The 26,545-nt window shown below is 40.0% G+C and overlaps 1 protein-coding gene across 1 annotated transcript in view; it reads left to right on the top strand.

The window, feature by feature from the left end:
• Positions 1–26,545, top strand: part of COL19A1 (collagen type XIX alpha 1 chain) — a 311,359-nt gene that overhangs the window by 224,509 nt on the left and 60,305 nt on the right. Inside the window, exons 18-30 of the mRNA XM_034766226.1 lie at positions 3,525–3,587; positions 7,794–7,838; positions 10,244–10,279; positions 13,014–13,049; positions 13,146–13,199; positions 16,351–16,404; positions 19,841–19,894; positions 21,373–21,462; positions 21,775–21,819; positions 21,909–21,986; positions 24,109–24,144; positions 24,241–24,294; positions 24,390–24,443. Coding sequence (XP_034622117.1) covers positions 3,525–3,587; positions 7,794–7,838; positions 10,244–10,279; positions 13,014–13,049; positions 13,146–13,199; positions 16,351–16,404; positions 19,841–19,894; positions 21,373–21,462; positions 21,775–21,819; positions 21,909–21,986; positions 24,109–24,144; positions 24,241–24,294; positions 24,390–24,443 — 699 coding nt within the window. The remainder of the gene's footprint in view (positions 1–3,524; positions 3,588–7,793; positions 7,839–10,243; positions 10,280–13,013; positions 13,050–13,145; positions 13,200–16,350; positions 16,405–19,840; positions 19,895–21,372; positions 21,463–21,774; positions 21,820–21,908; positions 21,987–24,108; positions 24,145–24,240; positions 24,295–24,389; positions 24,444–26,545) is intronic.

Raw genomic sequence — 26,545 nt, 5'->3', positions numbered from 1 at the left:
CAGGAGGCACCTTTGATTTCAATGAGTTCAGTCAAAAAAACCGATGGCACTGTATGATCCAGTGATGTGAGTACAGATTTGCAAGCTCGCACCCTTCTTCTGCAAAGGTTTTAATGGAGGCAAGATTGAGAGGCAGACTAAAACACTGATACTTTATACCTCATCATAACCCTAATTAAGTCAAGGGCATGACAAACATTGACCAATATATTTGCATTGTTTGTATCTGTTCAAGTCTCAACATGAGTGTCAAGAACTCCACAGAACAACACTGAAAATATCGTTCAACCAAGCATTGTACACAGTCTGAATTAATTGACTGGCTGAACCTGGTAAAATTTGCTGAAGGATACAAATTACTTTTTAAAAAAAAGAAGTTTCCAATGTAGGGTTTGGAAGGGGTTAGGGTTTGATGGTACTATGACTGGGTCACTAGAATGGAGAATCCTGATCTCTAGCTTCTACATTTTGAACTGAATTTGTATTTACAAATTTGTGAGTGATGTTCAAGGGAACTTGGGTTGTTTTCTAAACCTTTAATCCGGCTCTAATCATGACCCAGTAAAAATGTGTCTGCATCCCCTGTGCATGCAAATGAAGTGTTTTGTGTTCTTTTGATAGCTGAGAAGATTTGCTAGTTCACCAGCATAACTATAACTATTATTTTTGAACTGTTTAAATCTTTTCTGTTCTCTTTAATCAGAAACACCCCTTTCATTTCCTAACATTATTTGTAAGTGGAAAGTGAATCATAGCATCATAGAAATTAGAGATTAAATTATTTTATCATCTCCATACTGCACCTCTGCCAGTGAATGATTTTCTCTCTTGTATATTTTCAAGTGAATCATTCAGTCCAGTTTTCTATGATTTCAGTGGTGTCATTCTATTATTTCAAATGGGATACTGAACTCTAGTTCTGTCTCAAAATTCAGGAATTTTCTTCATATTCATCCTCTTATCTTTGTATGATTTCATAATGTCATAATTAATGATAGCCTCTTAGACTTATCCTAAACAGTTCCATTCTCTCCTCAGCATTTATATCTTTCAGCTATTTGTACATAGTTGTCCTTTCTCCATTTAGTTGTTATTTATTCAAATGCTATATATTTGGTTTGTTGCCCTTTCCTCATACCCTTTAGCTCCTGAAGAATTTTTGATGCTTTGAGAATCTCAGGGCTCTGTCTGTACAACTTATGAATTCTGGTTGGCATTGCAAAGTCATTATGAAGAGTTACTATGAAAACTGTTGTAACATGGATGCTTCTATATGTGTATCTTTACCAGACTGAAAAGCGTTTTTTTTCCCCTCAGACTTAAGACAATGAGAAGTTACTTAACGTTCACCATGGTGCTCTGAATGGACAATAGTGGGTTTTCTCAATCTGGGAAGAGATTCTTCCTCCTCTGGTCTGAAGGGAGGATGGAAATTTGGAACAATGGCAAATTACCAAAAACCGGACAAAGAAAGCCAGGTGACCAATCAGGTGTTTAAATAAGAAGCCACATAGGGAAATTGGGGGAGATCCACTCAGAAATAGGAAGCATTGGGCAGCAGACAGGAAGGTCTGAGGAGATGGGAAAGAAGCCTCCATGAGGGAAAAACTACCCAGCATATAGCAGGCTGTGAGGCAGGCAATTCTGCTCACCTTCCTGGAAACCGATGGTCCCCCAAGGACATGTAGAAGAGTGAATTAATGAGGGGCATTGCATTCAGGATGTTTGCTATGTTTTGTAAGATATGTACTCTCTTGTGCTGTACATGGTTAAATGGAAGGGCCATTGTATTAGACTCTGAGCAAAGAGGCTCTCTGTATGTGTTGTGTACGTTTTAAATATGTCTATTGGGACTTAGTGCTGCTTGAGGCATCGTTATCTCCCTTGGGCCATTTGCCACCGATCATCTGCAGGGGATTTAGGAAAAGGCAGTACTGCCTCTATTAGAGCCATGCTGCCAAGGAAGAGGAGGGATAGAAGAGGTAAGAGTCATTTGTGTGGATAGTTCCTGCCTCTATGGATTCCTGGATTCCTGGATTCCCTTCCCTGTGGATCCCAAGGATCTGTGGGTGGGCAAACCTCAGTTGGGCCACAGACTTCTCCCTCTTGATGAGACAATTTGTGGGTAGCTCTCCAAGGAAGATATAGCAGAAATTGTCCTGACCCTCAAGCCAGATCTCCATGTTTATTTATGAGATAGACAACCTAGCCCTAGGTGTGTGTAACCACTATTATAACATAACCATTTTCAATTGTGACTAGCCAGTAAGGCTCCAATTATAACTCTGGTATCAGAGGGGTAGCCGTGTTAGTCTGGATCTGTAAAAAGCAAGAGAGAGTCCTGTGGCACTTTTAAGACTATCAGATGTACTGGAGCATAAGCTTTCGTGGGTGAATACCCACTTCGTCAGTCCATTTGTCTCTGGTTTGTTCTCTTCATCAAGTCAACTGCTACTCAGCAGTCGTCATTAAGCTGCCTCTGCAACTAATCCTAATATTAGTTGGTAGCCAGCAGACGATGAAGACTCATGTAGATTAACTGCTGAAATGCCGTAGAAATTGAACAAAAAGCCATCAAGAGATAAAGAAATATCTTTGTAAAATCAATAGGAATCTTACTGAAATTTATATTTTGTTATTTTATCTCCATTATTATTGTTAATAATATATCTATTTAGCACTTGTTATTAGTAGGTCTCAAAACATTTTACATCATTATTCCCATTTTACACATGGGGAAACCAAGGCACATAGAGGTAAAGTTACTTACCCATGGTCACCCAGCTAGCCACTAGGCCACATTGCCTCCACTGCACATACCTACTTCATTTTTTACCAGGTCTTCCCTATGTAAAATTAAAGCAAAAAGCCATGTATTATATATTTAATATGTACAGGCTTTCTGCGAAAGGGTAGATACACACAGTACAATAAGTAGTCTCAATAAAAATAAAATTTGAAGCCAAATTGCTTCAGTCAGTTTGCTTATTCTGAGGAACAGTGGGAATATACTGTCACTAATATCAATTCATCTCTTTCTTTATCTGTGTCTTCATGCTGTTCAAAACTAAAATGAATATTTCTTGAGGTGCTTGTTCATATTAGAAGAGGGATTTTTTGTTGTTGTTCCTTTCTCTCACACTTAAGAAATGTAGTGTGATAATGATCATAAAAATAATGTTCTTTCCAATGATTTAAGACAAAATTCTCTTCTCAGATCTACACAGCAGTACTCAACATGGATATTTTGCTCTCTCTATAGATGCAGAACTCCCATTAGTTGAATGGAATATGAATATCTCCCGCATGGAGAAGAATACATTCTTGTGCCACATAACTTTGATGTAGTGCACAGGTTATCTTACCCCCTCTGTTTGATGCTGAATTATGATGTTTGCATTAACACAGAAAATAACATATCAACATAGGACCTAATATTGCAAAATTATGGTAACTACAGGTTATATTTATTATAATATTTTATATTATATTTATTATATTCTTTCACTTGCAATTCTTCACAGGGTGTTGCAGGACAACTAGGATTACCTGAGGCTGCTGGACATAAAGGACAAAAGGGAGAAATTGTAAGCATCTGAGATATAAGGACATAAGGAATTGCAAAATAACAACCAGCTTGTCACTGCTAAGTTTACCGGCAGTCTCATTCATCTGGTTTGTCACAGTCTCCTTAGGAGGAGCGGATTACATACTTGATCAGGTCTTTGGTCACTGACCAGTGAGAGAAAGGAAGAAGAGAAAAAAATAACATATTTATATATTTGCGTAATATTATACTGGGAAAAAATTCCTTAGTGACCATGTGAAGTGCTCATCTCATGCCCTGAAACTAGACACATAATTACTCATTTAATCATCTTAGCTTGCATGGCACCAGCTATTTAACCCATCATGTATGTATCCACTCCTTTGTTCATTTCAGCCTTACTAATTGTTCCAACAGACTCTTATGGAAGTGAATTACACCGGTTGACTCTTTTATTCAATTAGTTTTAGACTTATACCTCTTTAATGTAGTTGAATTTTCCTTTTTGTAGTGAAAAATCATTTTTATCATTTGAAAGGCCACTCATCTACAGTATGTCTAACTTGCAGGAAAGTGCTGTGAATGCTATGGTACACCAGTCCCAGAGATGTTTGGCAGTGATTTGGGTATACCATGTGCTCAGAGGCAAGTGCTGTAGGCACTCCAAGCGTTAGGCCTTTCAGGCTCCAGCTCTTGGTGGTTCCCACAAATAGAACTGGGTGACATTTTCAGAGAAATAGTTTATTCACTGGAAAATGCAGTTTTGATCACCCACATCTATTTGAAATTTGACACAAAGTAGTCAAAGGGAGGCAGGTGGGGTGGAACTTAGATACCATTCACAAAACCGATTTTTGTGTGTGTGCATGTTGCAGCTTCTAGCCCACACATTAGGGCACTCACTCAGGATGTGGGGGACCTGGGTTCGATTCCCCTTCTGCTGGATAAGGGATCTGCACTTTGGTTTGCTACATTGTAGAATGGGGCCCTAGCCACCGGGCTATGGGACCTTCTGGAGTGAGTTTTTCTCAATCTCTTCTGGTCAAGCTGTTCTGCTGTGTATAAATAATGAAAGAGTCAGCGGAGCAGGGACGTGAACTTGGTTCTCTACCTCCTAGATGAGTGCCTTGACAGCTAGGGTCATTGTCATTTTCTCTTGTTGGTCTAATGACTATTCAGGTATTTTATACAAAGTGGAGCAGCTTCAATGGGAGAGACTGAGAAAGAGCTGCCCAAGACTATGCTATAGGACAGGGGTTAGAGCACATTCTTGTAGTGTGGGAGACCCAACTTGATGTCCTTCTGCCAATGATGTTTTAATTACTTATACACAGTGGACCTGCTTGAATAGGAGAGATTGAGAAAAACACACATCAGAATAGTCCAATAGCTAAGGCAGGGGTAGGCAATCTATGGCACACGTGCCAAAGATGGCACACGAGCTGATTTTCAGTGGCACTCATACTCCTGGCCACCGGTCCGGGGGCTCTGCATTTTAATTTAATTTTAAATTAAGCTCCTTAAACATTTTAAAAACCTTATTTACTTTACATACAACAATAGTTTAGCTATATATTTTAGACTTATAGAAAGAGACCTTCTAAAAACATTAAAATGTATTACTGGCACGCGAATCCTTTAATTAGAGTGAATAAATGAAGACTCGGCACACCACTTCTGAAAGGTTGCTGACCCCTGAGCTAAGGTATGCTTCTATAATGTGAAAGACCCAAATTCAAATTCCTTCTCCGCAGAGGGGAGAATTAAACCTGAGTCTCCCAGTTCCCAGCTAGTGTGCTAACAATTATAACATGGGGGGGACCACCATCTTCTCCTTCACTTTCTTTGCTTTTACATTAAAAAATGTCTGGAAATTAAATGGTTAGTTTAAAAAAATGATTTGTTCACCAAAACCTAGTTTTTCACCTACTTGTTTAATTCGCCACAATTTTTCAGAATATTCTGGTTAAGATCAAACTGATTTTTTTAACCGCCAGTGAACTGAAAAATCAGTTATTTGCCCGTCTCTACCCAAACATACTCATATAGTATGATGAATAACAAAGAATTGCATTACGAGGGCTGCCAGAAATAAATACTGCATTTTCCCTAGGCATCTGGGTTTTAATGGTTCCAAATTAAAAGGGAGAAATTTAGCACACAACAGTTCTTAATCCAACCCCTAAGGGTAGTTTTGTAAAGTGGTATGAAGGTCAGTGACCTCAGGTCCAGTGCCAGGGTTACTCCCTGCAGGAGTCAGTTATGCACTGGCCTGGAGATCCCACAGCCAGAATTATGTTTCTTCATCTGTCATCTTCAGACCCATGCATGTGGCCCAGCTGTTTGCAGGCTGCTTCTAAGTATCTGTCTGTCACAGCTAGCCATGGACTCCCTGTGACAGGATTCTTCCCAGCCTGGCTCACAGCCTTTCCAACCAGCGTTAGGCTTCTCTCCACAACCAGTGTTAGGCTGCTGCCTCCAGCCTGCTACTGCAGTCATCATGCAGCCTCTTGTTCCCCCCCTGAGCTAGGTCCTCTTCTGGCAGTGCTTCCTTCTACTGTACTGGAGGGATTATGGAGCCCTCTACTTGCTGAATGTTGTATTGGAGGTTAACTCAGTGCTCAGTAATGAGCCAGTAGGTTCGTTACAATATTTTTAATCTCCACTGTTTGAAATGCAGTTATATCCAACCCAAAAGTTCAAAAATCATGAGTCAATCCCCCTCCTACACAATGAGATTTTGTTTTAAGAGATGATCTCATGGTTTTGGCCTTTTGATTTTTGAACACCCCCCAATGTTTGTGTGACAATTTCAGTGTTGGCACGTCTCTCAAATATATAGAGTAAGCTGCTGCAGAAGGTCTCACTGGGGGACCCACATGAATTTTACAGCATTTTATAAAATGCTGCATGATTGTGCGGATCATCCAGCTTCTCCCCGAGCTCCAAAATTCTAATTAATTCTGTTCCTCTACAGCCCCACATCTGCCCATCACCCAGCCCAGCAATTAATTATACATTCCCCTGCAACTGTCACAGCATTTGTGGCCCCCAACCGCACCTCTGCTCTTGCAGCTTCAATGGTTCTTCACCCCATTTCTCAGATCTGGGGGGGAGGCTACAGGGGGTTCCTCTTTGTCTTCCCAGGCCTGGGTGTGGGAATTAGTTCCAGAGTTTATTCATGCCCTCCTTCTACTTCCCAGGTCTGGTGTTGTAGGGAGTGTGCAGGAGCACACAGGGGAGATTACCCATTTTTAACAGGAGAGCAGAGAAGGAAGATTGCTGGGCTCTTTCTCCTCCCCTTCCCCTCTGTGAAATGTCAGCTGGTCCCTCTCCACCTCACCTACCCAAAAACTCAACTCTTAAGGGTGGGGAGCGAGCTCTGCCTGGTTCCTGCAGCAGCCCTGATTGTCTTCTCTCCAGGAGGCAGGGAAGTGGGGAATACAGCCTGTCAGAGGATTTTTCCCCAATAGGGCTGAAATTCTCATGTCATCTTAAGACTGGCTCAAGCAAGGGCCAAAATTGTGTGACTTGCGATGAAATTATAATAATTTGTACCATTGTAATGCTCTTTTAGAACTCTGAAAATATTATATCTTCTTTTGGTGTAACCTACATTTTTTAGGTCTGAATTGGGCAGGGGGAAGAGTGAAAATTATTTTTTCTGTGTTTTTAGGAGAGCAAAAGGAAATGTGCATAGTGTTTGGAATATGTGCTTACATAATATTATCTTTTGAACCAGCAAGGAGAGCTCAAAAATATTTTTGGTAGCACTAGCAAATAGTGGGTATTTAAAAAAATTCTCTTTAGTAAAGTGACAGGGTTTGTTACACCAAAAGTATTTAAAAGGTGCAGGTCAGTCCCAAGCAGTTTGTAGCAAATTAAATGGTCAAATGTTGGGTCCAAACTTTTTGACAGAAAGCATCTATGTATTTTAAATAATGGAATATATATTTGCCAATTTGATATACTTTTGGTCTGAGGAGAAAAGAGAAAAGACACACTAGATATATTGTAGTGTTGCCAAGTGTTTGATTTTGAGTAGCATGTAGAATTTTCTTCTCTTCAGCAGAAGACAATAACTTAAATTCAGTTGAAGCTGGTTAAATCACGTTTCACTTATGATGATTAACAAGATTTCATGCAACATTCAGTGCAAGAAGCAGCTGGATGGGGAAGATTCTTTTCATTTGTCAGAATAAAAAAAGGACAAAGATTGTCAACAGTTTTTTTATTTTATTAAAAGGGTCGGCAAGGAGAAATGGGCTTAACTGGTGCAAAAGGTGAAAAGGTAAATAATAATTCCTAATTCATATTCTTAGATGTGATGGCTAAGATGGCTAAGTGTAGTTTATTTTTATTGGGCCAAATCCTTGAAAAAGAGCAAAGGTCAAGTAGAAGAACTGTGGGCACAGAAAAATATGCTCCAATGGTAGACTTTGGGCCCAGCATCCTCACAACCTACATTTTGTTTTCTGACCTGGATGTCTCTGCAGGGTGGTAATGGCTGTTGGGCATGTGGGTGACTAATGGACAGGTCCACCTGCTCTGCACCAAAGCTGGGTTTAACCCTGGTATATTGAAGCTGTGTCCCAACTGCATACTTAAATCCCATCCAACTTAAAGTATGTGCTTACGTAGGTTGCTGAATAGGGATGAGCTGCTGAATGAGTTGTCCAGTCATTGCTGAGTTTTTCATATACTCATTGTATGTAGCCCTGAATACTGCTGATCTGTCGTGTGCGGAGTCCTCTGAATGCTTTCTCTGCTGCATTGCTTACAAGCATGGGGACATTGCAACATTTCTGGTCCTTTTGGGCTTTCCTTTCTGATGGTGATGGATCAGGATAGAGTCTATAATTTAGAGATGGGCAGACCTGCTAGCATAAAATAAGACAAAAGCTGCTGGCCATAAAAAAGCCCTATATGAAATTAATCTTCTTTACACTTTGAAAAAGGTTAGTCCATTTTTTGCTTTGCCTCTTTATTTTTTGTGTGCTTTTCTGCTTCCTGATTCAAGATGCATGAATTTCCAAAACACCACAGACCTAGGCACAACCAGGAGGTACCTAAAACCTCAAAAGAAAGCAAGTATCTCAAACAATGAAATATTGATTGCTGATTAAAATAACAAAATTCTTTTACTTTCTCTTAAATTAGGAACATAAAAATGGCCATAGTGGGTCACATCAATGGTCTGTCTAACTCAATATCAAATCTTCAGACAGTGACCAATGCCAGATGCTTTAGAGGGAATGAACAAAACAGGGCAATTATTGAGTGATCCATCCCATGTCATCCAGTCCCAGCTTCTGGCAGTTAGAGGTTAGGGACACCCAGAATATGGGGTTGCATCCTTGACTATCTTGACTAATAGCTATTGATGGACCTATCCTCTAGGAACTTATCTAATTCTTTTTTGAACCCAGTTACACTTTTGGCCTTCATAACATCCCCTAGCAACAAGTTCCACAAGTTGACTGTGCATTGTGTGAAGAAGTACCATCTTCAATACCTAGATGAAAAAAATAGCTTTCTTAGCATGATCAAAGTTTAAAAAAAGACTTTGCTAGTTAATCATCTTTTAGTTTTAATTGAAGCTTTCCAACAGCAGATTCAGCCGAAACAATTTTTTCATTACTGGTGAAAAGATGTAAACCGCATTTTTCTAGAAATAGCAAAAAGTTCAGTCATGCTTCCATTGAATCAATAGGAGTTTTGCTAGTGATTTAAATTGAAGTAATGTAAGGCCCCAGAATGTTAGAGGATCAACTAGTTCTTGTTAAAACCTTGTACTGTAAATGATCTTCATACAAACAGAAATCTAGTTTAGGCTGTTAATTTGAAAGAATCATGGTTTTGTGTATTAAAAGTCATTTGCTTTTAAGAATTTAACTCATATTTTTACACTATTTCAGTCATCACTTTCTGATATCTGTTTCTGATCCTGTGTTAGGCCCAGGACATAGGCAGACAGCCCTGCTGGTTAGTACAAGGCAAGTGGCCAGGTCCCCATGCCACCCAGGGTTCAGAACCAGGAGTTCAGTAACAGAGAGACTGATACCAGGAATCAGCCTGAGTCAGGAAACCAGGAGGTCAGGGTCAGGAGAAGAGATGGAGATCCAGAACCAGGAATCAGGCCAAGTCAGGAAACCAGAAAGTCAAGAGCAGGTAGTACAGGGTAAGCAGTCCAAAGCAGAATGAAGCCCAATTGTACTGACAACTTCCTGCTCCTCCTCATGCCTTCAGTATGTCCCACCAGTTGTCCCACCAGTTGGGGCCCAGGGGTGAAGCCGTCTATCTGAGTTGGGCTTCAAGGAGTCCCAGTTCTAGCTAATGCTAGTAAGTCAGCAGGTGGAAAGTTGGAGCATGATGATGTGTAGACCCAGGTTTGAAAGTTTTATGCTTATGATTACGTGTAATATATAATACGTGACCCAGACATAAAAGAAACAAACTTGGGTAGAATCCCATTTTATTATCTGTCCATATTCTTTATAATTAAATTAATGTAATCATTAAATGGGCTTTCATAGTTTATATATCTTATAAAGTTGTTTGTATGTATTGAATACATATAACTGTTAGTTTGTTTTCTATATGTTTTGAAGAGTTGTTTTCCAAAAGCAGACATACAAACTATTTATCACTTAAAATTATCATGTAAGTATTAACATTTACTGTATACTATCACAGGGAGAGTCTTCTGAAAAAGGAGAAAAAGGGGATCCAGTAAGTACAGTTAAAGCTTTGAGTTAATGTTTATGCTTAGATCTGATTTTCTCACCATATTTCCTGTGACACTCTTACCTCTGGCAATGCCCTGTAACCCCTATATTCCTCATCTATAAATAATTGTGATATTGCATATAAAGCATCCCATGTGAGGTATCGGGGAAAGGTTATGATATGCTGAAACCCATTGTTCCATCTCAAAACGTGTATCATTAATGCATATAAAATTATAAGAATTGTGTTGGATAGTTTTCACTAAAATATGCTGTGGGTTTGGGAAGCAGCCAGATACTAGCTTTCCAGAGACAATGACAATGGAGGTAACCAATGCCCGGGTGGGTGCTGAACAGACATCACCAGCCATTGTCCATCAGAGGAATTACAATTCAATGACTCACTCACAGTAGACACACCAGGGTATTGCTTCAACTTGTGACTCAGCAGTGCCCACCAGACACGCCTGGACTTGTGTTCTCCAAGCACATGGACTAAGGTTATAAATCAGAACACAGTGGCCCCACTGCTTTGCCTTTCCCCTGCCCCCACCTATGCAGCAAGTAACAAGGCCACTCAGAAGACTGAAGACTCAAACAGAGGGGAGTGGCACAGGTTTAAAGGGTGAATCCTGTGTACTGTGAACTGCAGTATCCAGTGGGTTGAGAAAAACTGCTAATCTAGATGTTGTCCAGTCTAATAGGGTTGAGAGTTTTGACTGAGTGCTTATATTTTCTTTTCTTTTGGTAACCACTCTGACTTGTTGCCTATCACTTATAATCACTTAAAATCTATCTTTTGTAGTCAATAAATTTGTTTAACTGTTTATCTTTATTGGTGAGTTTGCCGAAAGTGTTTGGTAAATTTGTTCAGTTTTACAAAGGCTGGTGTATATCCACTTTCCATTGATGAAGTAATGAACCAATTAATAAGATGAGCAGTGCAGGACGGTATATTCCTGAGGTACAGTGCTGGGAGTTGGGGGGATTTGGCTGGTGCCTTTCTCTGTGTGATTCATGAGTGGCTCTGGGAGTATTCATGCGATCTAGCTGGGTGTGGGGCTCCACATGTGGTTGTGCTGAGTGATAACAGCACCTGCAGGGGTTTGCTGTTTGTCATTAGCAAGGCATTGTGAGAGACAGCCCAGGCTGGACAGTTAAGGGGGCCTTAACTCCCAGGCTGCACCCGGGGATCCTGTCACATTTACATTCTGTAATAATTTTTTTTGTACATTTTAATAGGTTTCATGCCAAATATTCTGAAACTTGACTATAAAAATGGCATCATGGGGTTCCATGTTTATTGCCTCTCGATTATTGACATATCAAATTCACTCAGTTTACCAGTAAAAAGTCGGCATTTCCAACTGCCAGCTCTTCAAACTCAGAGAGAGGCTTGGGCAAAAAGGAACCTTTCCCTTTCTTGTACATTTGCATGAGGCAGGGGCGGCTCCAGGCACCAGCGCAGCGCTGTGAGGGCGGCAGACAGGCAGTCTTCGCGGTATGCCTGAGGGAGGTCCGCCAGTCCTGCGGCTTCGGTGGCAATTCGGCGGCGTGTACGGCGAAGGTGCGGGACCGGCAAATCACCCGCAGAAACGCCGCCGAATCCGCATGAGTGAAGGCCGCCTGACTGCCGTGCTTGAGGTGGCAAAAAACATAGAGCCGTCCCTGGCATGAGGGTAGCTAGAATCTCGGTGCTTGCAGTCCTTGGGCTAAATCTGTCCTTGGCCTCTCTCTGATTTCTTCTGTGAAGCTATTTCTGGGATGAATTTTTGGCACTTTAAATACAAGGTGCAGGGTCACCACAGAGTAGACCTTGGCACTGTAGATCCCAAGAAAGGTCTGGCTAATCTGAGATGGAAGTAGCTGAGTCTAAACATCTCAACAGCAGCCTTATTCTGCTCTTATTGAAGTCAATAAGATTTTGGCTGTAGAGATTAAAGGTAGCAGATCAAGCAAACTATCCCTCAGAGTTCTAACTATTATACTAGCAAATGCACTAGTCATCTTAGTGAGAAACTGCAGCTTTTTCATTAACTCTGCAATTAACACTGAACATCAAGCATAGTACGTAAAATATGTAACCGCCTTTATTAAAAACCTATTCATCTCTTTGGGAAGCTCTAAAAACTTTATTTGCAGGCAATTCTTCTTATAGCCATATTTTTATATGTCACTTTTTTATTACTAAAGATTATTTTTAAGGAATCAGAATCCTTATTCTTTAAGATTTCATCTGCTGCTTTGTATTTCTTACAGTAAATCATAATCCTCTCTTTGTGATATGATAAATGTTAGTCATATTGCTTAATGCACTGCAGGAAGAGGCTCACGTACTATAGTGATGAATGCTGTATAAGAACCTATGTGGAATAGGATATACTGTAAAAATGAGTAGCTTTGGGCATATGATATCACAAACAGGGTAATGACATTAAGTGAAGAATAAGCACCAGGGACAGAGTTCTTAAGCAAATATTTTGTTTTCATGCAAACATCCTTAGGAATAAAACATGAGAAGAGAAATCAACATACCCGAAACTGCAAATAGAATTTTTCAAAAGACAATCCTTTTCAAAGTTTTCCATCAACAACTCTTTAAAGAATAACTAGATTTTCATTATTTGCTAAATTGTGTTAACTAAATTAATATGACAACACTTCTGTGTGTAGTAACTTCAACACAGTCAATCTTAGTCTAAATTTCAACTTATTGTGATCATATCTATTATTTTCAGGGGGAAATTGGAATGAAAGGATCACAAGGAATTAAGGTATTTTTCTGATTGGTATACAAAATATCTATTTGGTACACAGCTGTCTCTTGTGGATATAACATTAAATTATTTGAGAAAAATTTTGCTTTTTAGGGTGAAACAGGAGATCATGGCCCTCCTGGACTCACTGGAAATCCAGGATCAGAGGTATTTTAAAGTATTTATTATAAAATTGAAAGTAGCGTGTAGTGGCTTCTTATTATGCCGTTGTGTAAAAGGACTTTGGGTGCTATTTCATTCACTTTATATAGCACAGGCCAATTTTTTTTTTTAGTGTGTGTATTTGAGTTGCATGCCCAAAGTTCTTGTGTACATACAAACTGGGGTTATACATGCACACATCCCTGAATTTTGTGGCCAGAATGGGCAATTTGTGTTCAAAGAACATGTGTATGCAAAGTCTGAATGCACTTTTTGGGTATTACATTTTTTGAAATATGGCCTCCATAACCAAAAAGAGGCTATTCTGATGCTAATATTTATGCAGGCATGTCAGTTTTATTCTGTGTAGGGAGCTAAATTACAAATTAATTATGGTTAGGCGCAGGTGATACTCACAATATATAGCAGGGTTGATGTCAGCTGGAGACTTACACAAGATTGAAGGCAGAATATAGCTATTTTACATTTAGTTAGTAATGATGATGTTGATTTCAGCATTACTCACTGGGGAAAAATTATGCAAGGAACTTTTAGGACCACTGCTATTTCTATCCTTTGTCTGGCTATTTATGTGTGCAATTACACATTTTGTATTGTGGATATCACCAATACAGACTAATGAGTGAGTCCTCCTCATCTGTCAGCCAGCCAGGTGGTAGCCAGAGTGGATGCAACACTATCAGTCTCAATTCCTCCCCCTCACAGAGTGCAGGCAGACAGATTTCTCTAGTTGTTATCTTGCCTCTCTAGAAATAGCTTGTGCTTCTTAGCTGAGGAACCATCTCTCCTCCAGGCCTCAGCTGAGCTCTGTAATCACGTAGAATAGTAGGTACAATGGAGTCTTCCTCTCAAAGCCAAAAATACCTCTCCTGTGCCTTTCCTCTGCAGCCTTTGGCAATGGGCCCATTCTGTCCATCCTTCCCACCTCACTTAAGTACCATGCAGACTGCTCATGCAGAGGCACCACGCTCAAGCCCAATCAGGGACAGAAGTGGTTCTGAATCTGGTGCCATCCTCAGCTTCAGACACTCAGGAAGAAACCATAGCCTGAATGAATAGGGCCTTTTCTGTTTCCTACCTCTTCTGATTCTACACTCACCGTGCACCAAAAGGTCTTTTCAGACTCTACAATGTGGACTCTGATTTTCACAGCCTCTGGTTGCTCCACTCAAGCATGGATTTAGTCATAATTTCCCAGTCTAAGACCTTAGACCTAACTCTGGAGGCCAGTGTGTTCCTTCATGAGCCCCTGGAAAGAAGTTCCTTGTGATCCTTTCATTCCAATTTCCCCCTGAAAATATTGGGAACATCCAAATCACTACCACTTTCTATGCCTCTTGAACTCCCTGTGGCTCATGGAATCCTCAGAAAGGGGAAATGTTCTGTAAATTGTTGGTTGCCTCCACTTGGTAGAGGCCATATACCTGGCTTCCTTTGGTTTGGCATCAGCCCCCAGGACCTTACAAAAACAATGGTCACCATCTCAGCTGCCTTTAGAAAGTGCTGCATGATTCCTCACCTGGCTGGCTGATCTGGGTTCACTGATGTAGGAAACCTCTGCAGCAACCCAAGGACACAGTTCAGTCTATCTATCCTAGGTACTTAAATGGCTCTCATTGCCATAGTATAGGAGTGCCCCACATTTTTAATGTATTTATCCTCACAAAACTATGAGATAAGGAAATACCATTTTACAGATGGGAAACTGAAGCAGAGAGAGGCAAGCTGATTTGCCCAAGATCACACAGGAAGTCTATTGCAGAACAGGGACTTGAACCTGGGTCTCCTGAGTAGTGGCTACTGCCCTAATAGCTAAAACCCCCTTCCTCTCACCCTTCTTCAGTGACCTTGGACAGCTGATATAATTAAGAAAAGAAACTCTCCAATTCCTTCCCAGATGCATATACACCTTGTAGAAGCTTTATAACCATGACAAACAGAGCATTCCTTCCTTCCACAGAGACCTAAAGCAAGAAGCTTTGATTCATTTTTTTCCAGTTCAATGGCTTAGGATCCATCCAATCACACATGGCCTTGTTGGAGTCCTATAGTCCCATGGGCAGCATTCTTTTTTCAACCTTTTCAGCAGCAGCTGTTATCCTCTTTCTGTGGACACACTGGGCCAGATCCTCAGCTGGTGTCAAATGTCATAGCTCCATTGACTTCAACAGTGCTACAATGATTTACACAATTGATGATCTGGCCCATAAAGCAGGCCCCCTATGTGGACATGTTTTGAGAAATTAGCTCATTAATATGGAAACTTCTAATATATTTCATTGGGAAGCATAACAATGCAAATCTTATCAGGGCAGTGGAGAATGAACTAGCAGTAACTGTTGTGTAACACCGACAGACCCTGGTCATCGACGGGCGAGATCAAACCTGGGACCTTTGGAGCTTAGTGCATGAGCCTCTACTGCGTGAGCTAAAAGCCATATTGCTGTTAGCTAAGACTGGAGCAGACTCATTAATTTCTAAGTGGTCTTGGTGCCCTTAGAGGGGACAGAGCACCACACACAGGTGGTGTGTGGGTTACAGTTGCTCCCTAATCCAGGTAGAAAATAATTCTTAGCAGCTCTTTTGTTTGTGTCAGGGGTAGCCAACCTGTGGCTCCAGAGCCACATGCGGCTCTTCAGAAGCTAATATGCGGTTCCTTGTATAGGCACCGACTCCAGGGCTGGAGCTACAGGTGCCAACTTTCCAATTGGCCAGGGGGTGCTCGCTGCTCAACCCCTGGTTCTGCCACATGCCCTGCTCCCACTCCACCCCTTTCTGCCGCCTCCCCGATCCTGCATTGCCCTCGCTCCTCCCCCCCTCGCCCACAGCCTCCTGCACGCCATGAAGCAACTAATTGGGAGGTGCAGGGAGGGAGGGGGAGGCGCTGATCAGCGGGGCTGCCGGTGGGTGGGAGGTGCTGGGAGCAGGAGTGCGGGAGCAGATCGGGGACTGCTGACATATTACTGTGGCTCTTTGGCAATGTACATTGGTAAATCTTGGCTCCTTCTCAGACTTAGGTTGGCCACCCCTGGTTTATGTCCTTATAGTGGATAAAGTGCTTTATTCTTTATTCAGTATAAAATAATTGCAAATATATTGATTTTAACTCAAATTAATATATATACACACACTGTAGGGACTGCAAGGTCCTCCAGGACCCATTGGACCCAGAGGACATCCAGGAGAAGTTGTAAGTATGGTGTAATTTTCTACAGTCAGTAAAATCTGTTGAGGTGAGATATTAGACAATGAAACAGTGCCATGGGAACTATTGTTGTGTGGTCTTTTTGTGGGGGGGTGATTTAATAGTTAGCCCATGGGATTTGAAAATGCAAATTCCAACTCTGCCAGTGACTTAGTGTTTGGGGTTGTGCAAGACCTCTGTGTGTCTTTGTTTTGTCATCTACCAAGTGGGGATTTTAATACTAATTTGTGTAACTCACAACTGCCCAGATCACCCCCTATTATAGAAATACACACTAGAGGTGAAAAATTCCACTAGACTCCCCTTACAGAGCTTGTCTGAGATCATTACAATGAGTTGGAAAGATCAGTGTGATAAGATATAAGATTGGGGAAGTCAGGAAGGGAAGAAAAATGAAAGACATTATAAATAAATGGCCTCACTTTTACAAACTGTGTTTTTAAAATCTATAATTTGTCATTATCAACAAACTTTCATTAATAGTGGATAATATGAATCTAAGTATGCAGACTTATTTATTACCTTAGCACTCTAGGTCAGTGGTATAAGTAAGAAGTCAGTCAGGACCAAATTCATCCCTCGTATAACTACATTGAAGGCAGGGATAAATTAGGTGTCAGTCTCTAGCTTTTTCAGACTGCAGTAGTCCACTTTATTGAGAAACAAACTAAAAGGAAAATGCTTGTCTAGAAAATGGGAATAACAGCCTTTGATTATTATTGGCAGTTGGTACTCAAAGTTCTTCTATTACAGATTAATCAAAAACAGATATTCTCTCTGACATGCTTTTTCATAATGTGTTATGATTACTTTAGGAAATTACCAACAAATGACTTGTTGCAATAAATGATCAAATAGAAAACATATGACAGTAACATGTGTTGTTCTAGTTTGTCTTTATCTTCCAATTCAACTTTGGACAGTTATTCAGCATTTCCAGTTGCATGTAATTCAAATACTAATACTATAAGTAGTATAATTATTAGACTTAGAATATATCTCTAGTCACAGTGTGCGTGCTGCTGTACCAATGCATAAGGGCAGGAATTGGTTCAAGGAGTTCTTCCTTGCCCCTTGCACACCTGTACATGAGGAAACCATGATCCCAGTCCTTGGTTTACTGTGAGCACAAGAACAACATGTCTGTTAGTTCCACAGTAGTATTAGACATCCCAAAAAGATAGGGCCAGGACCCTACTGGCGGGTGGGCTGCAGCCACCTCAGGAAGGAGGAGAGGAAACACACACTTCCATCTTCAGTGGTGCTTTCCCACCTTGCATCACCAGAGGTTTCTATTTGCTTAGGTGTCTAACAACCAGAGTGCCGCCAGGAGCTCGTGTTAGTGCCTTTTGCCTTTGGCACTCACATATACACGTTCAGAGGCTATGGTTTGTATAGGTACAAAGGAGCCCCTTTGCTTGAACACTGCTTTAAATGTGTGACATGCTCATGATTATTGCTAAAATGTGTTTTCAAGCAATATATAGACCTATATTTCAATTCTGTTATTGTTGGCCATGCAAAATATGTGCAGGTGTATGCAAATAGGCATTCTGAGTACAAAATACACAGCTGTGTGCAAAACAAGTGACTGTGAATACAAGTAATTGATTGTGTATGTAATAATTTACTTGGCACCTGAATTTAGTTACTAACATTTAATTTATACATGCCCAATTTAGGAATCTATTTTTAAAATTTTGGTTTGTAAGGTACATTCATCTACAGTATCTTTGACTAAGTGGCATATTAAAACATGTAATTTCAAGACTGAACTCTCCAGTCCCAAAAATTGTTTGTGAATTGTACTGCAAATTTCTTGGGGCAGGAACTGCATTGTTCTTTATGTATTGTACAGCACCAAGCATACTTGTGTGCAACGTGTATGACGATAGGTCCCTAGTTTTGCCTAGTCTTTGATTTGGAACAGTAGAGTTGGGTGAGAGGACTGTCGTGAACCTAGTTCTGACTCCCAGATTTTCTGCCCAATGCATGGGGTGGTGGGTGCTGCTTTAACCTTGTTCCCCGAGAAACCATTCACCAGCTGTGGTTAACTCACTCTGGAATTTTTTTCTCCTTGCCTCTGACATGGCTTGTACACCAGAGTCTGCAAGGGAAGATCACTTATCTACACAGGGGAATCCCCAGTAAGGCAGCGAGGGCCAGATTGAATCCCCTTTGTGTCACTCTAAACATGGATGAAGCAGGGCAGAGACTCTGGCTCATAGTTAATACATCTAAACTCCTATATACTTTTGTAATGATTTTCCATTTGTGAAACTAGTGAACACCTTTCACTCATCTACAGTTCAGGTTTTTTGATATACTTTTGAAATGAATGATGTATGAATGTATGAAACAAACAATTTGTCTGCATGTAGGGCAGAATACAGTCAAGCAAGGAGAACACAGCCAATTGAATGTTTCCTACTGACATGAATATTTCATTCATTCTTTACGTGCAAGTGCTAACAAGATTATATGTTTCCCACTGCAAAGAAAAGTTCAAGCGATATGCCTTTCAAGATCTTTTTGACAAAGATAATTAATTTTCATTTGAATTTGCATATTATTGGGCATGAATACTAGAAATTCTTGCCTTTGAGTAGATCTACCATTTGCTGTGGAACTTACCTAAGGTTCATGATGGAAGCATACACTACTTCATGGAATAAATGTAATGTATTAAGGCGGATGACAACTCTATACTTCCTTTTGAAACAAATGTAGATCACGCTTTTCTATAAAGTAAATGAAAATCTTGTGGGGTTAGAGAGTGAACTTGAGTTTAAGCTATTTATGCATGCTTAGGTAGTTTTAAATTTATTTTATTATTCTTTCATGTCTCTGCATCTCTAGTTGCTTGTATTATTAGGAGGGAAAGGACAAACATGAAAATCAAAGCTTTGATGTGGAAGCAGACATCCGGAGGAGGGACAAAATACCATTTTTTTGCTGAGATTTTTAATTTTTGTCTTTTGAATATTTAAAACTAACATTTTTTTTAAAAAAAAAAAAAAGGAGATTTGGAGTTAATCAAATATACAGGCTCCTTGAGGCTTTAAGAGTAAAGAAAATATCAAGCAAGTTGTGCCCAACACCGTACACATCATATCTCGGTAGCAACAGGCAAACTAATCCTTTAAATCTAGTCATTTTACTTGCTACCATCTTCCTTTAAACACTGTCAGTTTTCATGACTTTGGTTTATTTTGATATTTTTTTCCAGAAATCTCTTAATTGAATTTTTTCAGGAAGGTACTGCCCAGAAGGGTATAGAAGGCAATTTTTAATTAGTAAATATTCATTTAAACAAAATAACATATGCATAAGTGCCTTTTTCACCTTTAATCTCAGATAGCATTCTGACCTGAAAGATGCTGTAATCAGTGTAAAATGTTGTTTTTTTTAAATTAACTAGGGTTTACCGGGAGAGCCTGGGATACCAGGAAAACCAGGAATTAAAGGAGAAAAGGTATGCACTAAAATTTGATCAATTAAATTTATGATTTAGACAATATTAGTCAAATATTATAATCTTGAAGGAGTCTTCCATCCTTCCACATTCATCTATCTAGGTACTTTAAGAATAAATAAAAAACATGCCTCTTGTTTGAAGAGTTTACCTTCTAATGTGTCAATCCAATTTCAATTTAATAATTGAAAGAATCCCATTGACTTAAAAGGGGGTTGGATTAGGCCTGTAGTTGGACATACCAGTACTACAGAACAGCAAGAGTTAATTGTGTGTGTGTGTGTATACCTTCATGTACTGGGAGAGGGGGAGAATTATATGGGAAGGATGTGAATTCTGAGATAAGTTATTGCATTTATACATCTTGGGGTTTGTGTTTTAAAGAAAGCCAATGAAGTACATTAATAGTTTGAGGGTGCAAGCTGTTGAGCAGCCATGAATAGAGATCAGCATTGGGGCACAGACCTAAAGAAGCTAGTCTTGTGGAACAGGAAGAAGTATAAGGTTGCACACACATGATCTGGGAGGATATCTGAGGTGAAAAGGGCAGCAGGAGAAAAGGCACAAAGTCACTTGTGGAAGATGGAGTTGGGCTAGCCAGAGATGTGCTGAGTTCATAGAGTGTAGAGTTAAAGTGAGAAAGATAAGGGAGATGTAGGTAGGAGTACAGCCAAGCAGAGCCTTTACGGTGAGAAGAGGAAATGTCAGTAATTGAGATGAGGGATTGACTAAGGCACGGATCCAGGTTTTTGCAATAGGGATAGAGAGGAGGGGATGGACTGTGGAGATGTTGCAGAGGAATAACTGGCAGGATTTAGAGACAGTCTGGGTATTAGAGGATGAAGGAGAAAGAAGTGTAGATATGATATCAGCATTGCAAGCATGAGTAACTGGGAAAATAGCGGAGTTATTAACTAGATTAGATGGACTCTTGGTCTTTTCTCTATAGAAAATCCCATGTTCCTATGTTTTATTTTGGTTTTTTACCTTGCATACTTACCCATGTAACATTTTTTTAGGGAAAATATATATTTTGTTAAGAAATTAGAAGCTGTAGATGTGTTATCTAAACATATGTAACAGATTTCAAGACATGTCAGTACTTCCAAACACCCTATCATAAGACTCCCTGTAGAATAGGTGTTGGCCTATCTGATTTACAGTGAAAAATCTCTGCTAGCAGTATAGCAAACACCTGCTTTAATGTATAGAGCCTGGCTGGCATTACAAATAATGTTTAAAAAGTTGGTTTTGTTTTATAAAACTGGAGTCATGTGTTTGATTCCTAAATAAGCTCATGTAAGTACAGTGGTACATTCTGAAATAGGGCTGTTTAAAATGTTTACCAATACCTAGAGATGATAGGTAACAGAGATCTACCATGTAAAATAGTCATGATAGCCAAGACCTATCTTAATGTTAATTTTCCTGAAAGAAAACACTAACATTTCAATTAGTGGTTTATATCTATTCCACAGGGTGATTCTGGTGGAATTATAGGGCCTCCTGGACATCCAGGTCCAAGAGGTGAGACAGGACCCCCTGGGCCAAGTCTGCCTGGGAAACCAGTAAGTACTTGCTACAAGGGCTTTCATTGCTTGTTTCCGTGTAGCACTTGTAGCACTACTGAAAATGATTTGTATAGCAATACTAGTATAATTTTGAAAACAAAGTGTATGTTATGCCTGTAAAGCAAGTGCATAGAAAATACAGTCTAAAATCTCTTGTTGTTAATGCAAGTGTCTTTTCAATGATCCTACAGACCGTGGCACTAATAATCAAGATGTAGACAGATCATTTTTATTTATAAATGCTGACTACCTCTGACAATAAAATTCAATCAGACTCTGCAATTTTAAGGTAGAATTATTGTTTTTTAGGGTCTGGCTGGCACTCCTGGAACCCCAGGTCCACGAGGGCCTAAGGTATACAAAATTATCATGGTTCCTATTTCTAAGAGAAACACTAATTTCTGCTTTTAAAAATGAAACAGAAAGTTTTGTAATCTTATCAGGGTGAAAGAGGACTGCCTGGCGTACAAGGGTCTCCTGGAGAGATGGGGCCACTTGGAATAGGAATTCAAGGACCTCCTGTAAGTATAGCAAACAGTATATGAGAGTTTCGTTTTAGTTATTACTGAGAAATCTATGTAATGATCAGGTTCATATAACATGTTTCAGATTAGATATTCCTGATATGAGTGCCCTGCTGCTTTGTGATTCCTGACCCAACACCTCTTCCCCTTTCACAGAGCGGAAAATGATATTACTGTCTAGGTCTTGTTGTTAGTCCCTCTAGAACTTCACTTATAAGTGGAGGATGGGAGACTTGCAAGAGCCTGTACTCCGTGCCCTCCCACATTAATTGCACATTGCACTGGGACATCATAAAGCTGAAGGTTCTTTTTCTGGCTGACAGCTGTTTTGAATTTGTCTGCCCTTTCTGCTTCCAGCACTTGCACATGAGAAGAGACACTAAGCCCCGTTCAGCATCCCTGGCTGTCACTCAGTCAATAACCACAGTCCCCTTCTCTGTGTCATCCCCCGTGCCCTGTACAGTGGGAGAGGCAGAGGCAGGTACTCTGCCTCGGGAAGGAAAAGGTGAGGCTGGGCAGCTGGGCAGCAGCTCCTGGGCTTCAGTGTTGGCATGCCTGAATTACTAGAATTGGAGTACTGTGGGTGAATTGTGGGTGCAGAACTGGAGAATTGTGGGTGCAGAGTCTCCAGCCAGAGCTGCACAACTCAGCACAAGCTTCACACCCATCAAGCAACAAAGACCAGATGTGGCCAATTTCCACCTGTATATTTTAAACATGAAATGAGCAAAGGACACTATATCTGGAGTAATCAGAATAAATAGCTGCAGTAGTATGGTCTTTTACATCATTCTTGCCATCAGCAGCAAACTGTTCGAAATCTTTTTCATTCTTGCTTCCTAACACTGCATCTTTATGGCACTTATTACTTCAGCATCCAGTCCATATCTGGAAGTATCAGTGGTTACAAGAACTTCTTCAGATATTCCCCCAAAGTAAATAGAACATATTTTTGAAAAGTAAGACATTGAAAAATATCAGTGTTTTTTCTTTAGAATGTAGCTAGCTCCAGAAATTATAAACTTCATTACAGCAACCTATACTATTTTCTCCCAGCATTCACTGCTAACTTAAATCGTTAAGGGCCCTAAAGTTTTCCCAGGTTGAAATACCAAGTAGCAGATCCTTTGCCAAGCCTGTGTAAAGAGGTGTTGTACAGAGACAATCTGTAATAGTGTGGAGTGGAAGATAGATTTCTCCCTCAAGAGAAACTCGGGGCTACAGTGGATTCCATGGGGTTGCTGCCCATATTCACCAGGTGAGGGATTTTTCCTTCTGCATTTACATAGTCACGTGTCCACCATTCTTAACTTACTCAAACATCCTCATTATTGTGTGAGCCCCAATAGTGCACAGCTCTGTGGTGATCAGGACCCCAGTGTGCTCCCCCAGAATACTGCCCCTCCATAAGCCATGGAACCCTCTGCAACCTGGGAAGTTGGGAAGAAATTTGGCCTTAAAAGGACTGAGTTTTAGAGAATGCCAGCAGTTGTTTCATAATCCAAGCGATAATCTTTCTTTGTCTAGTTGTCTTGATAGTGTTCAATAATATAGGAGTTAGATGACACAGGTCATGCTCATGAATTCTACTGCGATGAAAATGGCAATATCCTGTCAGTCCAAACCAACATATTAAACTGAACGTTTCACTTTATTGAAATGACTAAGTTATAGAAATCATAATACTTGAGACAGATGGCTATAGATTCAAATATAAGTTTTAAGCAAGTCTAATAATTTAAAAAACAAATTAATGTTATTTAAATTTTTACATTTTTACATTGATTCTTAGGCATCCTACAATTTGTGATGCTTTTGCCTATTGCATTGCATTAATTTCAGTTTTCCCTGTAAATCTCAAGCTAACTGACCAGTCCATTAGTCATTGGTCAGTGGCCTTACTTTCCATGTGAAATGGTTCTTAACCAAAATACTGGATCTGATCACCCTTGAACTTTAGCAAAATTGGGTCCAGATTTGTAACCTGACATTTCAGCAGGTCCCATTCTCTAAGGTGCGCTGAACCAAAAGCCCACAGTCAGTATTTTTGGTTCAAGATCACCCCTGTTTTAAAAGCATTGCTGCTATTATCTGAGTCTACATTTGGCTATTTTTACAGGGTCCTAAAGGTCCATTTGGGGAACCAGGTGCCCAGGTAAAATACTTATTGTATAATTTGGAAAAATGAATTTAACTTAATAGGTTTTCCAGTTTCTTGAATCATATCTTAAGTAACTGTTCTGTATATTAGGGCCCTAGAGGACCCCCTGGATTACCTGGAACTCGAGGTACCCCAGGTGCTGATGTAAGTAACAGTTCTTTAAATAACACTATATTGATGTACGTGCCTCTTATCAATGACTGAAATTTAAAATGCAATGGTCTTGTTTCTGTTTCTAGGGTAGTCCAGGACCAGATGGGAAGCCAGGACTTCCTGGTCCTCCAGGTGACCCAGTATGTATACAAACTATGCTTAACTTACATTGTGTGGATGCTAGTATTTTAAAACAGAAAGACACCAGATGCCTAGTAGGCCTAGCAAACTGTATTCCAAGGATCGGCAACCTTTGGCCCATAGCCCACCAGGGCCAGCCCCCGCAGCCCCCATTGGCCTGGAGCGGCGAACCGCGGCCAGTGGGAGCCGCGATCGGCCGAAACTGCAGACGCAGCAGGTAAACAAACTGCCCGTCCTGCCAGGGTGCTTACCCTGGCGGGCCGCATGCCAAAGGTTGCCGATCCCTGCTGTATTCAGTTGGCTGCCTAGTGATTTTTTTTTATTTAGTTCATAACAATATCATTAATGTTATGGTTATGTGAGCACTTTCATGATAAAAGTCGTTTTCAGGAGGTTATACTTTAGCTTTAATAGTTTGTTCCAGGCTGCAACTTGGCTTACCATGTCTCAGCCCCAGGAGCAGTTCTGTATAAATTTTCAAAGACTATAGTTTGGGTCTTCTTAAATTAGAAGACTATGGGAAAAATTGCATTGCTCTGACACATTTAAAAAGCTATTATATTATTAATGACATTTTGAAAATAATTAGCCCATAATGTGAACTAATTTTCTCGAGTACTAACAAAAGAATTAAATGGCTAAGATGAACAGAAACCTGAAACGAGTTTAGATCCTTTAACATGTTCCCCAAAGTTGAAACTTTACAAGCTTAATTTTGATTTTAAAACAAATGCTGACAGAGCCATCAAAAAAGGTAAATAAAACTCTCAGAATTCCTAGAGCAGCTCTTGGGACCTGTTGCTCAGCAAAGTGAAACCCATTAGTCACTTGTTAACCTCACTTTGGTCCTTTGGCCTTTCCTAAGTGGTTTGGGCCAAAGCCTGCTACCATATAACCAGATTTTTAAAAAGGCTTAGTTTCAGATAACAGGTGAGATGCAGTGGTAACTCCTTAAGTGTAGGAAATTGTTTAAATCCTAAATACCATCTTAGTTTTTATTTGAGACATGACATATATAAAAAGAAAATAAAAAGACATGGCTATCCCAAACACCAAGCTCCAGTGCTGGGAAAGCTTATGGTGTCTTTCAGCCAAATCGCTTACAAAAGTGTGAATTCAGCCTCTTCTCTAATGAACATCCCTCTCAGTGAGTGTTTAAACCCTGCCATGTAGACTAGTCCTTCTCTAAGAACTTTCCTGGCAGATTTGTCAAGGTTTGTGAAACCATGCTGAATGTGGTATGTCCTTCTCTACATTAGCTGTTAAATCATGTTCAGAGGTGGTTCCACTGAACAGGTTGCTGACATCTGTTGTCAGCAAAAGGCAATTTTCCTAATGTACTGAAGGCTAAGGTTCGACACTTTTGCTTTCCTGGTGTGGACAGGACCCTTAAAGCTTTAAAAATGTTAACATTTGAAACTGGTTAAATTGAAGACAAGTACACACCAGATTTGTCAGTGTATCTAACTTTATATCGTGACCAAGGCTGTTTTTTTTCCCAACAATCACAGGAGTAATTTAGCTTGTGATTTTCATGATTTACAAAAAAATCCCTACATTTTGACATGTGAGGATTCATTTTTTGGAGCTGGGTGGGTGGAAGTAACAGCTCAGTCAGTTTCATGGACAACCTTGAGAGATACAAAATTAAACCTGGCACTTGAAAAACTAAGGGAAGACAGGAGGAAAACAGAACTGCTACACAGAAGACCAGATCAAAGAACTATCTGCAAGGGCTTTAATTTTCCAGGGGTGATGAGATTTCTCCCTCTTCCTGCAGAAATAAAAAAAAGACTGTTAAACATTTTGGGGGGCTAAGTTGGGTTTCAGAAAAGTACACTCTGATAGTGGAGCTACTATGTTTCAGTGCGTTGACTGTTTTCATAGCACAAACACAGTTCTAGCTAGTTCACTACAATAGGGAACAAAGAACTACCTTGGGTAGAAAGCATTAACAACATTTTAAAAATATATTTCAATATTGACTCTTGCACTTTTCATCATAAATACTTTTTATTTTTCCTTAAAAATGTCATGATAAAACAGCTTTAATCATGGCTCATTTGCATAATTATGTAAACTTTTTTGATACCATTAATAC

Source organism: Trachemys scripta, chromosome 3, assembly GCF_013100865.1.
Source record: "Trachemys scripta elegans isolate TJP31775 chromosome 3, CAS_Tse_1.0, whole genome shotgun sequence".
Taxonomy (NCBI): Eukaryota; Metazoa; Chordata; order Testudines; family Emydidae; genus Trachemys; species Trachemys scripta.
Note: the sequence above shows the minus strand (reverse complement) of the source record. Positions and strands in the feature narration are given on the sequence as shown.